Raw genomic sequence first — 14,998 nt, 5'->3', positions numbered from 1 at the left:
ACTAAAAAAACGCTAAAAAAGGGATTTACTTGAAGAAAATGGCTACAAGAAGTAAAAGTGGACTTTTCAACATTTCACTCTAAGCTAGCAATATCTATCTTAAATATAAATATGGAAACAACGAACCATTTTTATTTAATTTCGAATTACTTGCATTTTTTTCAAATTAAGTAAGCAAATTTTTATACCCGAGCGCACAGTGGTTCGGATAGCAGATCTAGCTGGACGAANTACTCTAAGCTAGCAATATTTTAAATATAAATATGGAAACAACGAACCATTTTTATTTAATTTCGAATTACATACATTCTTTTCAAATTAAGTAAGCAAAGTTTTATACCCGAGCGCACAGTGGTTCGGATAGCAGATCTAGCTGGACGAAAGTCAAAATTTTTTTGTTTTTAAAATACTTAATGGTCCTTGGAATACATTCCTGACTATACATTCAAATAGAAATGGCATTTATTAAAGCATTAACATATGAAAACAAACAAAAAAAAGTAAGTCAACGCCGCCTATTTGAAAACTCTATTTTAAAAGCTGAAATTTAACTTAAAAGATTGCTAATTGCACTCACAGATATTTGCGTAATTGCAAATTGACTTTATAAACAAAAAATAAATAAATAAATAATAATAAATAATGGTTGTGTGTTAAAACAGAAAAATACTTGGAGTTATAAAAACTTTGGTTATGTAAGGGTTAAAAAAAAAATTGTAACTCGCGAATTTTCTGCTTTCTGAAATTAAAAAATTATACAACAGGCATGCAAATCTTTAAGCGCTGTTATAAAATTTTTTCTGAAATTTATTTGTGTTTCTTGTTGTGATCTTAAATTTTAGTTATGGTAAATAAAATCTTAAGAAGTGAGTTGTTTGACATTTGGAGAAGTATTGCTGAAACTTCTAAAAGACAACAAGGTGTCCGTGATTATGTGATTGGTAAATTGAAAGAAATATCTGATGAAAATGCTCGTTCCGAAGTAAATAAAGTAAATTAAGTAAATGACTTTAGATTCGTAATCAGCAACCCAGAAAACCCCCAGATACCCAGTTACATAGAAATCTACCGATTTTCTTAAATTTTCGTCCGCCATTTTGAATTTTTGGTTAATGACTTTAGATATGTAATCAGCGACCCAGAAACCCCCTAGATACTCAGTTTCTTAAAAATCTACCGATTTTTTTTTATTTTCGTCCGCCATTTTGAATTTTTGATAAGTGACTTCAGATTCGTAATCAGCGACCCAAAAATCACCTAGGTAAGAAGTGGGGTAAGGACCATCAATGAGTATTTGTTTAAATAGTTTCGTCCAGCTAGATTTGCGATCCGAACCACTGTGGAGCGCTTGTGCACAAGGGTATTATAGCTTTGTCCACGTAACGGTTGTTTGTAGCAGCCAAAACGAATCGAGATAGATATAGGTAGACAAATGTATACATTAATGATCAGAATGAAAAAAAGAAATCGATTAAGCGGTGACTGTGTGTCCGTCCGTCCGTTAGCGTTGCCAAATGTCCGTATTTGCCAGGACATCCCGTATTTGAATTAGATTTGAAATGTCCGCCGCGACAAGATTTTTTTCGTATGTTCGAAAATTTAATTATTCATTTCAACCTGTAAACTTTTACTCAACATTGCAAGCAACTCTGTAAGAGAACTATATCTAAAAAATACCGTTGATTTTTTAGTTTTTTTTTGTGGAGGGTGTTTCGAATTTTCTTCCATATAACGCATGAAAAAAACCGATTTTGTATGGAAGAAAATGCGTAAAACCCTCCACGAAAAAAATCCCAAAAAATCAATGGTAATTTTTAGCGACTTTAAACTTGCACTTTATTATACTAATGTTGAATGCGCTATAAATCTGCACGGAATCTTCTAGAAACTCTATATATAAACATCGAAATTTTGATAAACACTTTTTTAAGTTTAATTAGTTTTTGTGAACTTTGTGGGGGCTTTGAAACTTTTATTTATGAGGTATCTGTAAAGATCGACTCATCTTTTAAACGAACATTATTAACAATAAATAAAAAAAGAGTTGCCACATCCCGTATTTTTGGGACAAATTGCGCGTTTGTCCGGATGGCTGGAAAAAATCTGGCAACACTACCGTCCGTCAGTCCGTCTATGCACACGACGAGTGAAAACTGAGAACTCTTAACGAAACTTAGTATGCGGATTTCTTTTCAGCGTAGGAGGAATGGTATTTAAAAAGGGAAAAATCGGACAATTACCACGCCTACCTCCCTTATAACGGTATTTCGCAGAAATACGAAATTTTCCATATTTTAGTAACTATTGAAGCTTATTCACTCAAAATTGATATTTACTATCATTTTTAACCACACCCATTTATGATTACATGCGTATATCTGGTAACCGCTCCACCAAAATCTTTCTAACTTGGCACAGTTGTTGGCCTTGGTACAGCATACCAAACGACTGAANGCCACACCCATTTATGATTACATGCGTATATCTGGTAACCGCTCCACCAAAATCTCTCTAACTTGGCACAGTTGTTGGCCTTGGTACAGCATACCAAACGACTGAAAATTTTCAAAATCGGACAATAACCACGCCCACATTCCATATAACGGTAATTTAGAAAAATACGAAATCTTCGATAAATCAGTTAATACTGAAGCTATTGGTGTTTGCTATTGGTGTTTAGCAAAAAATACGTCTATGATAAAATTTTGCAAAATCGGCGTGGCACCGCCCACTTATAACCACATATGTGTACCTCGCTAACCGTTCGATCAATTTGTACCAAACTCGGTACGATTATTGTGCGTTCCACTTAAAAGCAAAACGTTGAAAATTATCGAAATCGGCCTAAAATTACGCCCACTCTTCATGTAGCGGTAAATTTCAGAAATGCTTGAAATTCGATAATTCGAAATTTAGGGACGCTTTTTTACTCAAAATTGATACTAACAAGAATCCCTTGAAAATAAGTAACATTATTATGCTTATCATATGCGGTAGTTTTTGGAAAGGTGAAAAAAACTATATTTAATACTATCGCCGGGTAGGTAGTTAATGTTCGGCTCCGCCCGAATTTAGACTTTTTTACTTGTTGTTTAAGCAGTTTGTTTAAATTCATTTGGAACGGGAACACACCCCTTGTCAAAAGCCTACAAAACGCTTTTAAATAAAACATTTGCCAATTTTAAACTTTGAGGCGCTTAAAGCAAATGAAGCAAAGCTGCCATTTGGCCAGCCTTCATAGTTTTAGTATATTCCAAATAATTTTTGACAGTTCGCAAAGCGAAGCAAGGAAACCAAGCCCGCATTGGGCTAGTTCCTTTAATATAAGCAATAATAAGTTCTTGCTGTTTTTTCACGAAATTTGGTAGCTATAAAGGGCTTAGAGTTTCGTGCAACTGCTTTGCACCAGGGACATAACAGTTATAAGTTTTATAGCAAAAACGTTGCTCCATAACAGTTATTAGATGAGAAATATTTTTTATTTCGTCGATAAGAGTTATAACCCAACGTTTATTTTTTACGTTGCCTGATAACTGTTATGCAGGAGAAATATTTTTTCCGTTGCCGATAAGAGTTATTTCCCAACGTTAATTTTTTACGTTGCTGGATAAGAGTTATTTTACAACGTTTATTTTTTACGTTGTTTGATAAACGTTGTAAGATTATTACTTATTGTTTTATATTTATTAAGCATTAAATTAGCTATTTTCATTTAAGCTTGTGTGAGTGATAGCATTTATACGTTAAATAATGTACGTACTTGTATAATTATTCATTAATTAACATAAAAATGCTATCACTCACACAAGCTTAAATGAAAATAGCTATTTACTCAATGCTTAAAGGTGACAAAAAAATCGATAGCGACTGACAAAATTGGAAAGACCAATTTTTTCCTTTTGAAACTTAAAAACAAGAGTTTAGAGTATATTGTGCCAAAATTTCACTGCAATCGCGGGCCTAGAATATATAAATAACTGCAATTGTTTAAATTATTGTTATTAAAGAATTAACTGTTTTGCAAATATTATCCTGCAAATCTTTCTATCGTAAAGGGAAAAGCTTCAGCAACTCTGAAAAAAAATTTCTCAAATTTTATCGAGTTACGAATTTTTCTCTCAAAAACTGCAATATTCTTATAATACAAAAAAAACAAAAACGAAGAGCAATTTCGAAAAACCGTCCAAAGTGTATTTTTGTTCTATAATTATCTACAGATTCCACAACTGTCTTCACTTTCCAAGAAATCAATGGAAATTCATTGACACAGTTGGCGTGGTGGACTCTATTGCCTGCCGAGGCGCGACCGCTCTTAGATAAAACTTAAATGTTACTCGGATCAGGGATCGAGCCCACCTCCTACGAGGTGCTTGTACGCACCTCTAACCACTAAGCCACCAGCGTCTTTCACTAGCAGAATACTTTCAGGGCTGGAGCGTTTGTGTGCATTCGTACGACGTGACCAAGCTAGCAGAGATACTATATTTTAGTTCGGTGCTCTATATCTATGAAGTTGTATAAATACTATTGCCGTGGCCATCATCAAAAGAAGAGGGCTCATCCGGGCCTAGGTTCTCCTTCTCACGGACACTTTGTTTTACATGGCAGGCCCCAAACCCAGCTCACAACCAGAACAAGGGGAATTTGTGGAATTAAATTTTATACATATAGCGAGCTGCTAGCCGACAGACGCCAGCTTTTGAACAGACGCTGCTGACTTCAGCGTTCCCTTAAACCGAATAATTCGGGGTGACCCACCCAAGCTCCTACTCTTGCTCTTCTCGCATATACATAGGTAGCTCACATTCCCTAACGTGCGCGAAAGGGACGCAAGAGTCTCGATTGAGTTTGGTGATGGAACTGTAACTGCATAACCAGAACAACGACCATAACCTACTGCACTCACTCTACTAATTAGTTGTATTAAAATAAAATATACATACATAACTACATTGAATTTTATTGATAATCAGCCACTTTCCGTTTCCGTGTATTCACTATGGACGGATGAAAAAAAATCGGGCGAATATGTTTTCGGGCAAAACTCACGATAAGGCTCACTATAAAGCTCATTGTATATTAGAGTGGGCCGAAAATCCGCTTTTTTGGAATTTTGATTGGTAATAACAAAAATATGGTTCATTATGCTCTAAAAAAATCTGTGTGCAAGACTAAAATTTTTGGTCAATATCTTAGGCTCGTCCAAGTCCATCAAAGTTCAAGTGGTAAAAAAAATGTTTCTTACCTTATTTCGATTCTCTACAAAACGGTCCATAAACCAAAATATGTAGGACTAATACTAGATAATTGAAATTTTAGTAAAAAATTAATTTTTATTTTTTGAGATCATTTGATGGGCTTGAGTGAGTCTAAGAAATTGACCAAAAATTTTAATCTTGCCCACAGACTTTTTAGAGCATAATGAAGCATATTTTTGCTATTACCAATCAAAATTCTAAATAAAAAAGCGGATTTTCGGCCCACGCTATTGTATATTTCTCCCTTTTTTAAATATTGCTAAAAGTTGTGTTGAGAAAAACATATTTAGTTGACTCTTCCTATCAATCTGCGCTTTGAAACAACATGATTTTTAGTCAAAACCGGTTCGGCTCTGATCGATTATACAAATTTAACTAATTGGCAAAAAAAGGATATGTATTTAAATATACATACATACATAGATACATATGTAGAAATATCCATACATGCATAGTAGGGTGATTCCACCCTCACTCGGGTTATTTTCGAGGTAAAATTTTAATATTAAAAGTCTAATTACACTGAGAATAATAATATGTTTAATGAGAATTTTATCAAAGTTGATAAATCTGAAATTTGACCGGTTTTATTATACAAATACTCCTGTGTGCAACGTGATGCTCTTGGTAACTGCGACGAATATTTTTTTCCATTGATTAACAAACTTTTCTGCATTCTAGCCACACTTCAAACTAGTAACGATACTTTAGAAAAAAGCTTTTCAACCCTTCACCGGGTAAAACATGGCTGCGTTGTACCAGGCTGACAGAAAATTTTTTGGTATGAAGTTTTATAGCTCACTCAATCTCACTACAAAAAGTGAACGTTTGAAGTACCTTAAAATTCGCGCTACTTTTGGAGATCGTTTTTGGTTGGAGGCGTTTACCATTTTCTTTCATACAAAATACTTATTTATGTTCTAAAAAACTTGTAATTAAATATCGAAGAAAATGCACAACTTCGAACTTGCACCTTATTATACTGGAATTAAATTGGCTATAAAAATGCATGCCCAAANGACAACTGCGAACTTGTACCTTATTATACTGGAATTAAATTGGCTATAAAAATGCATGCCCAAAGCTTTTCTAAAAAATCTGATTAAAAAATTTTAAATTTTGATAGCAAATTTTTGAAACTGGTTGAATTTTCGCGAATTTCGCATTTACTGACTAATTTTACATGGCAAAATTATATGATTTCAGCTTTATTTTTTTATGAATTATGAATGGCCGGTAAATTACGATAATGTGAACATACTTTATAATATACTCTTTCTGTTCAAAATTTTTAAATTGCTAATATGGAAACCCCGAAAATGCCGCTGTTTGAAAAAATCATGCTACTTTTTTGTAGCTAATTCAACCTTATTTAACAAGTTAACCCAGTCGCCAGTCTCTATCCGCCACTGACCATCACTCACGTAAAACAAGGTTTTCAAATTATTTTTTATTTCGGAGGCACTTTATTTAAGTCTAGCTATATTAGCGGTAATGAGGATAGGTTTGGCGATATTTTCAATATGGCTTAAAATATTTTTAACAACTAAGCCCTATTACTAACTTAAAAATAACAGTTTTTTTTTCGCTTTCATGAATCTCTGCCATGGAAATTAAAATTAAAAACATTGAATATTCATCTCAATAGTGGTGCAGGTAAAAAGGCTTGATTGAAACAAATAAAAAAATACTAAATTACAAATTAAAGTGTTGTCACGATAATTAATCATATTTCATGAAATACCACACGACTCGAAAAAAGAAGCAGAGATGTGGATGGGTGTGAATGAAGATTATAATGAAAGGTTGTCGTTCATTTCAATACACGCAACGGAAGTTGTCTCGTTACCGGTAGTAAATAGTTGGCCGGTGGTCGAGGTTGACTGCGGATGGCAACCGCCGTTTCTAAGCAGTTTACGAGCACACGTCAATTGTGTTAAAATAACATTCTCTAGCGAATTCTCCACATCTGGCGAGGCAACTGATAGCGCTCGGATTGAAAAGATAAGCGGAATTAAGCCTCCACCGGTCTAACAGGCCAGAAATGCAGCCTGATCAACCAAATGCCAATACAAATAAGGCAAAAAAGAGAGGTGAAAAAGAAACCAATGCATTGCACCTTTGGCTTTTACTTACTTTACCATATTCGTTGGCAGTAGTGACTTACGAAAGCGTTAAGTCATAATTGTGCGATCAATCATGAATAAATTGTAAGGAAACAAATATGCCGACAACAAAGGGAAACATCGCTCGATCGGTGCAGACACACGAGTTTCAATTCTGGAAATTGTTGAAGAGAAGCCGAAAATTGGCCCATATCAGCGACTTCATTGTGTTTGACTTACCCGTATGCTCAGGCACACGCTCCTTTAATTGGTTTTTGATGTTTTGGCTACAATAATTTTTAATATCCAATATAAACGTTGCTTATCAAAATGTGCATACACTTCTTGTCATGAAAAAGTCCCAATTGGGATGAAGTGGTAGAAAAAGAGAATAAGTATTTTTTCGCCTAATTTTATTAAGTCGTGTTAATTGATTTTACAACTTCGTGCCACATGTTTCCGCTGTGATGTTCGATACGCCAAAACTGTCAACGGCCTTAATCTAGTTCGTTAGCCACTACTTCTTAGAGCTTACCAAATATTTGTTAACCACGTCACTTGAATTATTAAAGGCGTTTACATTCAAATATACACCTTTACTTATGTATTTGCTGATATACATATGTATACATGTATTTATGTATGTATGCATATATGTATGTACATGTATGTACATTAGGGCGGGTCAATTTGTATGGATCGATTTTTTTCGACATCGTTCCTAGCAGATTTGGATTTTTCATAAAATTCTAAGAAAAAAAGTCCTACAGACCATAGAGCTAAAGTGAATTTCGAGCCTGCGCTATTTTAAAAGATGATATCTTTAATTGATGCTAAGGGGGCGTTCAGAAATCACGTGATCATTTTTTTTTTACATTTTGGGACCCTCTACCCCCATAGTGATCTATGGTGATGTTATGCGAACCCAACCCCCCTAGGATTTTCATCCGGGCCTCCGTCAGAAGACACAAAAATAACCGGCTTAACACGTTCACAATTATCCTTTATGACATTTCGGAGTTGAGTTAATTTGATAAGTTTTTCAAAATCAAATGCATGTGTGGATGCGGNGCCTCCGCCGATTCCCGACTTAATGGAGCCATTCTGTGTTCAACCCTATTAAAGGCGCTTCTACCAGGTGCGTTTGTGAATATAAAAATAGCGTCGAGGTCATGTTTTTGGAAGTGATGAATTGCATGTGCAACCACCTTGGGGTATCTAGGATTTTCATCCGGGCCTCCGTCAGAAGACACAAAAATAACCGGCTTAACACGTCCACAATTATCTTTTATGACATTTCGGAATTGAGTTAATGTGATAAGTTTTTCAAAATCAAATGCATGTGTGGATGCGGTCNCTTTATGACATTTCGGAATTGAGTTAATTTGATAAGTTTTTCAAAATCAAATGCATGTGTGGATGCGGTCGATGACGAGTGCTTTCCACTTCTGATGGCAATATAAGATGGTCCAGAGTAGGTTACTGCTTCCGGACGTCCTATTTCACCATTTTGTATTACACATGCAGCATAAACGCTAGGTATCAACTTGTGTCTGGCGGCTATCATCCAATCGTGATCAGGAAGCGAAACGCGGTACTCCATANATAGTGATCTATGGTGATGTTATGCGAACCCAACCCCCCTAGGATTTTCATCCGGGCCTCCGTCAGAAGACACAAAAATAACCGGCTTAACACGTCCACAATTATCTTTTATGACATTTCGGAATTGAGTTAATGTGATAAGTTTTTCAAAATCAAATGCATGTGTGGATGCGGTCGATGACGAGTGCTTTCCACTTCTGATGGCAATATAAGATGGTCCAGAGTAGGTTACTGCTTCCGGACGTCCTATTTCACCATTTTGTATTACACATGCAGCATAAACGCTAGGTATCAACTTGTGTCTGGCGGCTATCATCCAATCGTGATCAGGAAGCGAAACGCGGTACTCCATATGCATTAAGACAGGTGCCTGCTTGTTAGCAGCTGCTAAACCTATTGGTACACGAGCTTTATTATCTTGCGATAGAAAGCATGCTTGCAGCGGGCCTAGAATACTTGCTAGCGGTTCCAACGATCTAATTGTAGCGACACAGAAGTGCTGGTCCAAATGGCTTTTGTGATGATCAGCCTCTGGCCGACTCAATTTAACAGGTACGGTAACAACGTGCTTTTTTCCTTCCGACGNCATTTTGTATTACACATGCAGCATAAACGCTAGGTATCAACTTGTGTCTGGCGGCTATCATCCAATCGTGATCAGGAAGCGAAACGCGGTACTCCATATGCATTAAGACAGGTGCCTGCTTGTTAGCAGCTGCTAAACCTATTGGTACACGAGCTTTATCATCTTGCGATAGAAATCATGCTTGCAGCGGGCCTAGAATACTTGCTAGCGTTTCCAACGATCTAATTGTAGCGACACAGAAGTGCTGGTCCAAATGGCTTTTGTGATGATCAGCCTCTGGCCGACTCAATTTAACAGGTACGGTAACAACGTGCTTTTTTCCTTCCGACGTTTTACAATTTTTTGGCATTAATCGCAAATATGTCGCGCTTCTAGATATTTGGTAACCGAGATGTAACAATTTTTCATGAAGGTCGCTTAAGGTTTGACAACTCCGTACAATTTCACTTCGCCGACGTTCGTTGGGAGAAGCACCAAACATGGCTATGTCGACAATTGTTTTGAGTAACTCAGGCTGTTTACATTCAATACGAGGACGGACTGGAGTACTATGTGTTACATTGGCTGCGTCGACATTATTTGCACTTATTTCTGCTAGTTTCGATTTAAGAGTTAACCTATGCTTTTTGGAGTGAATAGCGTGAAGCTTTTTTCTTCGGAGATGTTTTTTACAAGACTCAATACGTTTTTTGATTTTAGAAATTTCGTTTGATTTTCCACGGAGCAATGCCACATTGTATTCAGCTTTCAGTAAAGAAATTTGATTCCGCAGAACGTCCTGCGCTGGGGTATTACGACAAATTGGCGTAGTAAACTCTTCAGAGTCCTTGCTATTTTGAACTACGTCTGCGGTTTCACTCTGGCTGCAGTCGGGTTCAATTGCGGGGGTAGAACTGTCGTTCAGTTGAGGCGTTTCTTTATTATTGTTCTGAAATGCATAATACAATAATGCATTACTATTACAAACTTTTAATAAACTAAAATCTGTCATCANCTAAAGTGGTCACATGATTTATGGACGCCCCTTAAACAGATTAATATTTACTAAAGTGTTACGAATGTTATATTTTTTTATAGAAATTGGTATTTGGGGGTTTTTGATAAGAATAATTAATTTTTGATATCTATTTCTTATTTAAAAAACCGCAAGGTGGCGCTACAAATCAATAGCTCAGACAAGTTAGCTAAGAAAATAGGGGTAAACTTACAATAATTCGCATAAAGCTGACAATTGGTACGAATGTTGCGAACACTATTAAAACTGAAATGTCAAAAGTCCCCATCGATCTCACGTCTGCAAAAAAAAGTAATTCAAGGTCAAAAGTCACATAAATTAATTTTTTGAATTTTCCAGCAAAACGGTAAGGTGTCTCATAAAAATAGGTGAGACGAAATTGTAGGTCATACCATTATCTATAAAAACTGTTCTAACATTTGCCTTCCTAAGGATTACCATTTCTGAGATATAGATAAGAGATAGATTCAAAATTGTAGTAAAAGGTGTGTACTAGGGATGGGCGCGGGATAGCGGGACCCGGGAGACCCACGATACTGATTTAAAATTGGCCGGGAAGATCTGTAAAAATATGGTTGACGGGACGGGACTAAAATCCTTTCCCGACACTCCCGATAAAACCGCAACCCCCGCAAAGTCACAAAATCTTCCCTAAAAACGATGTTTTATTGAGATGAAAACGAACAGCAAATCAAAACAAAATAATTGGAAGATGCCAGTGTTTCATTATTATTTTTATTATTTCAAATTAATTTGAAAGACATGAACATTTATGTCAACTTTCGATCGGTTTGCAAACCACGCCACACACGTTGAAATCTCCCGATCCGAATCCGATCGTTTCAATTTGTTGTCCGTTTGTAGCCTGCTTTAAAGATAGATATCGGGACGCACGGGACCCGCGGTAAAATTCAGAAAAACGTCGGGATGGGCGGGTTCGGGACTTAAAAGTCGAATTTCAGGATGGGCGGGATCGGCATTAAATATTTAGTCCCATGCCCATCTCTAGTGTGTACTCAATAATATGCAAATCATAAATTTGTAAAGAAATTTTTGTATTACTCATAACTTCTACGTTTAGTATTCAATTTAGATGAGCAGGGCCTTATTGTATAAATGAAGAATCATGCTTTGACGTGCAAAAATTCATCTTTCATGTTGATATTTTTACCGAAAGTAACTTTTTTAATTTGTTTTTAATTATGCAAAATTGCCGATGAATCAATGATTAGCTCCTAAACTACTAATCCATGTGTGAAATATCGTTTATGCAGAATGCAGAATGTGAAATATCGTTTATGCAGTTTGAAAAACTCGGCTTGTATGAGAGGTCAATGATTAGCTCCTAAACTACTAATCCATGTGTGAAATATCGTTTATGCAGAATGCAGAATGTGAAATATCGTTTATGCAGTTTGAAAAACTCGGCTTGTATGAGAGGTCAATGATTAGCTCCTAAACTACTAATCCATGTGTGAAATATCGTTTATGCAGAATGCAGAATGTGAAATATCGTTTATGCAGTTTGAAAAACTCGGCTTGTATGAGAGGTCAATGATTAGCTCCTAAACTACTAATCCATGTGTGAAATATCGTTTATGCAGAATGCAGAATGTGAAATATCGTTTATGCAGTTTGAAAAACTCGGTTTGTATGAGAGGTCCCACGCCCCCTTTATATATCTAAATATTTTTGAGCCTATAACCATCCTTTGAAAGTCTGCAGTAGGTGTCCAACTTTTCAAAAAAATCGGTAGAGCCGTTGTCGAGATGTCTGAATAGAAAATATGGCTTTTAAAATATATATCGCTAGCTTAGAAAGAAAAGTTGCAAAGTCCCATTTTAAAAATTTTACAGGAGAGGAAAAAACCTTCCTATAGCCATTTTCTTAACTATTTCGCAATACTTTGAATCAAACATTTTGCGTTTAAAGCAAAGCAAAACTCCATAAGAATCAGAAGGATTCGATATTTATTAAAAGATGTCGTATTATTTTGGCCTTATTGGATTTGTGGTGCTCCTTTTGGACTTAGCAAATTTTCCTTTTATTGCTTATGAAGAGGAAAAAATGAAACAAGTACCTTTATAATTCTCGAAACGATGCGTATTCAATTTCTTTAGCCTCTATATCAAAATATGAGTTTTCATAAAAAGTGGACTTAGCAACTTTTCACTCTAAGCTATCGATATGTACATATTAGTATAGATTTCAGAAATTATTTTGTTGTATGAAACAATTCCCAAGCACAAGTTTTTATTAAAAAAAAAATTCGTAAAACTTTAGTATATATTAATCTGCATACTAACTTAGTATTGATTAAAAATATCGTCTTTTAAAATTCCGCAGGCCCGAAATTAATTTTAGAGCTATGGTCTTTCTTTCTTAGAATTTTATGTAGAATCCGAATTGTAAAAAACGATGTCGAAAAAAAATTTACCCGCCCTAAGGTACATATGTAAAAGAAATCGAATGCAGCATTTCTGGTTGTCTTTAATTTTCTTTGAACTGTATCCTCTCACTGACATGGCACTTTATTAAATTGGCCCCTTCCTGTTGCCATATGGAAATCGACCCTCTCCTCCTACTCGACATATGGAGATAATAACAATGCTAATTTATGAACCTAAGTTGGGCACACAGGCCTTTTGGACTGCCATCCGTTATCGAGAATTTCATTCATTGGCATTAGCATTGTTTCTTAACAGATAATTATCACAAATTATCAATAATTTCTGCTGGGAAGCGTTTCTTAACCCAAAAAGCCAGCAGAAACTAGCAGCTCTCTCTCGTTCTACCGCTCTTATTTTTTTTGGCTCTCTTGCTAATTTCTGCTAGTAAAATTTTTATTGTTATTGTGTGAACTTTGTAAATCAACTGTATGGAAACTCGTTCACACATTTGTGATAAATTTCTCCAGCGCACAGTGGCCAATTTTTCGAAAAACCTGGCCGAAAGTCTAAACAAAATTTGGTAAATTCGTATGCATTTAGGCATTTAGTGGGACAAGAGATCGAAATGACTGTTGCTAGCAATTTGCTCTCAACTTTTCGTAAAGTAGAGTTTTCGTCGTTGCTAAAATTGTGGTATTGTATTCCAAAATATAACAGTTTTCAAACATCCGTTAATGGACATTGTAATCTAAAGTAGGTATGTAGAACATACTTTTTCATTGTTACGCTATCTAAATACTGACGTAAGACATAGCTATGTACGGTTTGATTTTTTTTGTTTACTCATTGTGGCGATGGGGGCGAAAAAGCAAAATTTCGGATAAAATATATTACCTCAAATGAGAAATTAAAAAAAAAAAAATTTGTAAGTTTTAATTTTATTTTAATCTTTAATCGTAACCATTTTTTAGGCTTGCACAAGATTATTTATAGAATAAAAAATCGTGTAAAACTCTTCGTCAACGTGAAAAGTTAAAACAATGGGTATGTAGACACTATGAATGTATGTATGTATGTCAAATCGAACTTTCTGATACTACTTTTTGTCTATTTCCGCGGTGCACGTATGTAGGAAATTTCACTTTCAACTGTGTAACCAGACATTTGTATGCGCATAAAAATATTAACGACTTTAAAAATATAATCAAAATTAAAATAATTTTCATAGCCGTTCATTACCGCCAAGCTAGTAGAAATCAGCAGTAACTATTTTACGCCAATGTTTTGCTGGTCCTTCTGCTTGTTTTGAGAGTAAACAAATTTTACTATTACAATTATCATAACTACTGTACGAGAACAAATCATTTCTGTTGACGTCACGCAAATAGCTGATTCTATCAAATTTGCCAAGGAAAATAGCGGTACTGCTGAGGCGCCGCGCCACCTCGTGAATGTGCGGCGTGCACACTTGTCTGCATCGTTGGCGTAGCTCATTTTTGGTAGAAAATTCTTGAGTATGTAGTAGAGATGGGCACGGGACTAAATATTTAATCCCGACCCCGCAGATCCCGACGTTTTTCAGAATTGAACCGCGGGTCCCGTGGGTTTTTCAAATTAATATGAAATAATAAAAATAATAATGAAAAATCTAGCATCTTCCAATTATTTTGTTTTGATTTGCTGTTCGTTTTCGTCTCAATAAAACATTAAAAGTGCATATTTCAAACATCGTTTTTAAGGAAGATTTTGTGACTTTGCGGAGGTTGCGGTTTTATCGGGAGTGTCGGGAAATGATTTTTGTTCCGTCCCGTACACCATATTTTTACAGATCTACCCGATACTACCCATCCCGGCCAATTTTAGATCACTACCGTGGGTCCCGTGGATCCCGCTATTCCGCGCCCATCAAGAATGATAGAATACAAGATTGCGCCGATCAGAGAGGATTTTTGAGAATAACTTTTGTGTGACGTCACACTGGTGCAATTGCGAGAGAGAAATGCCAAAACGTGAGCAAGAATGGAAGAAGAAGAAAAAAT

The 14,998-nt window shown here is 35.7% G+C and overlaps 1 protein-coding gene across 1 annotated transcript; it reads right to left on the bottom strand.

Annotated features, from left to right (window-relative positions):
- Positions 1-8,478: 8,478 nt before the first annotated feature.
- On the bottom strand, positions 8,479-9,422 carry LOC108363719 (uncharacterized; the record flags this gene model as incomplete). Its single annotated transcript, XM_017617167.1, has 3 exons — positions 9,399-9,422; positions 9,014-9,367; positions 8,479-8,588 (listed from the first exon to the last, which is right to left on the bottom strand). Coding segments are annotated over exons 1-3 (468 nt in total), but the record flags the coding sequence as incomplete, so codon positions are not given.
- Positions 9,423-14,998: the final 5,576 nt, after the last annotated feature.

The sequence above is a fragment of the Rhagoletis zephyria genome, unplaced genomic scaffold (assembly GCF_001687245.7).
Source record: "Rhagoletis zephyria isolate East Lansing unplaced genomic scaffold, Rhagoletis_zephyria_1.1 Rzeph_scaffold_01348, whole genome shotgun sequence".
Classification (NCBI taxonomy): Eukaryota; Metazoa; Arthropoda; class Insecta; order Diptera; family Tephritidae; genus Rhagoletis; species Rhagoletis zephyria.
This window is presented reverse-complemented; position numbering and strand designations above follow the sequence as displayed.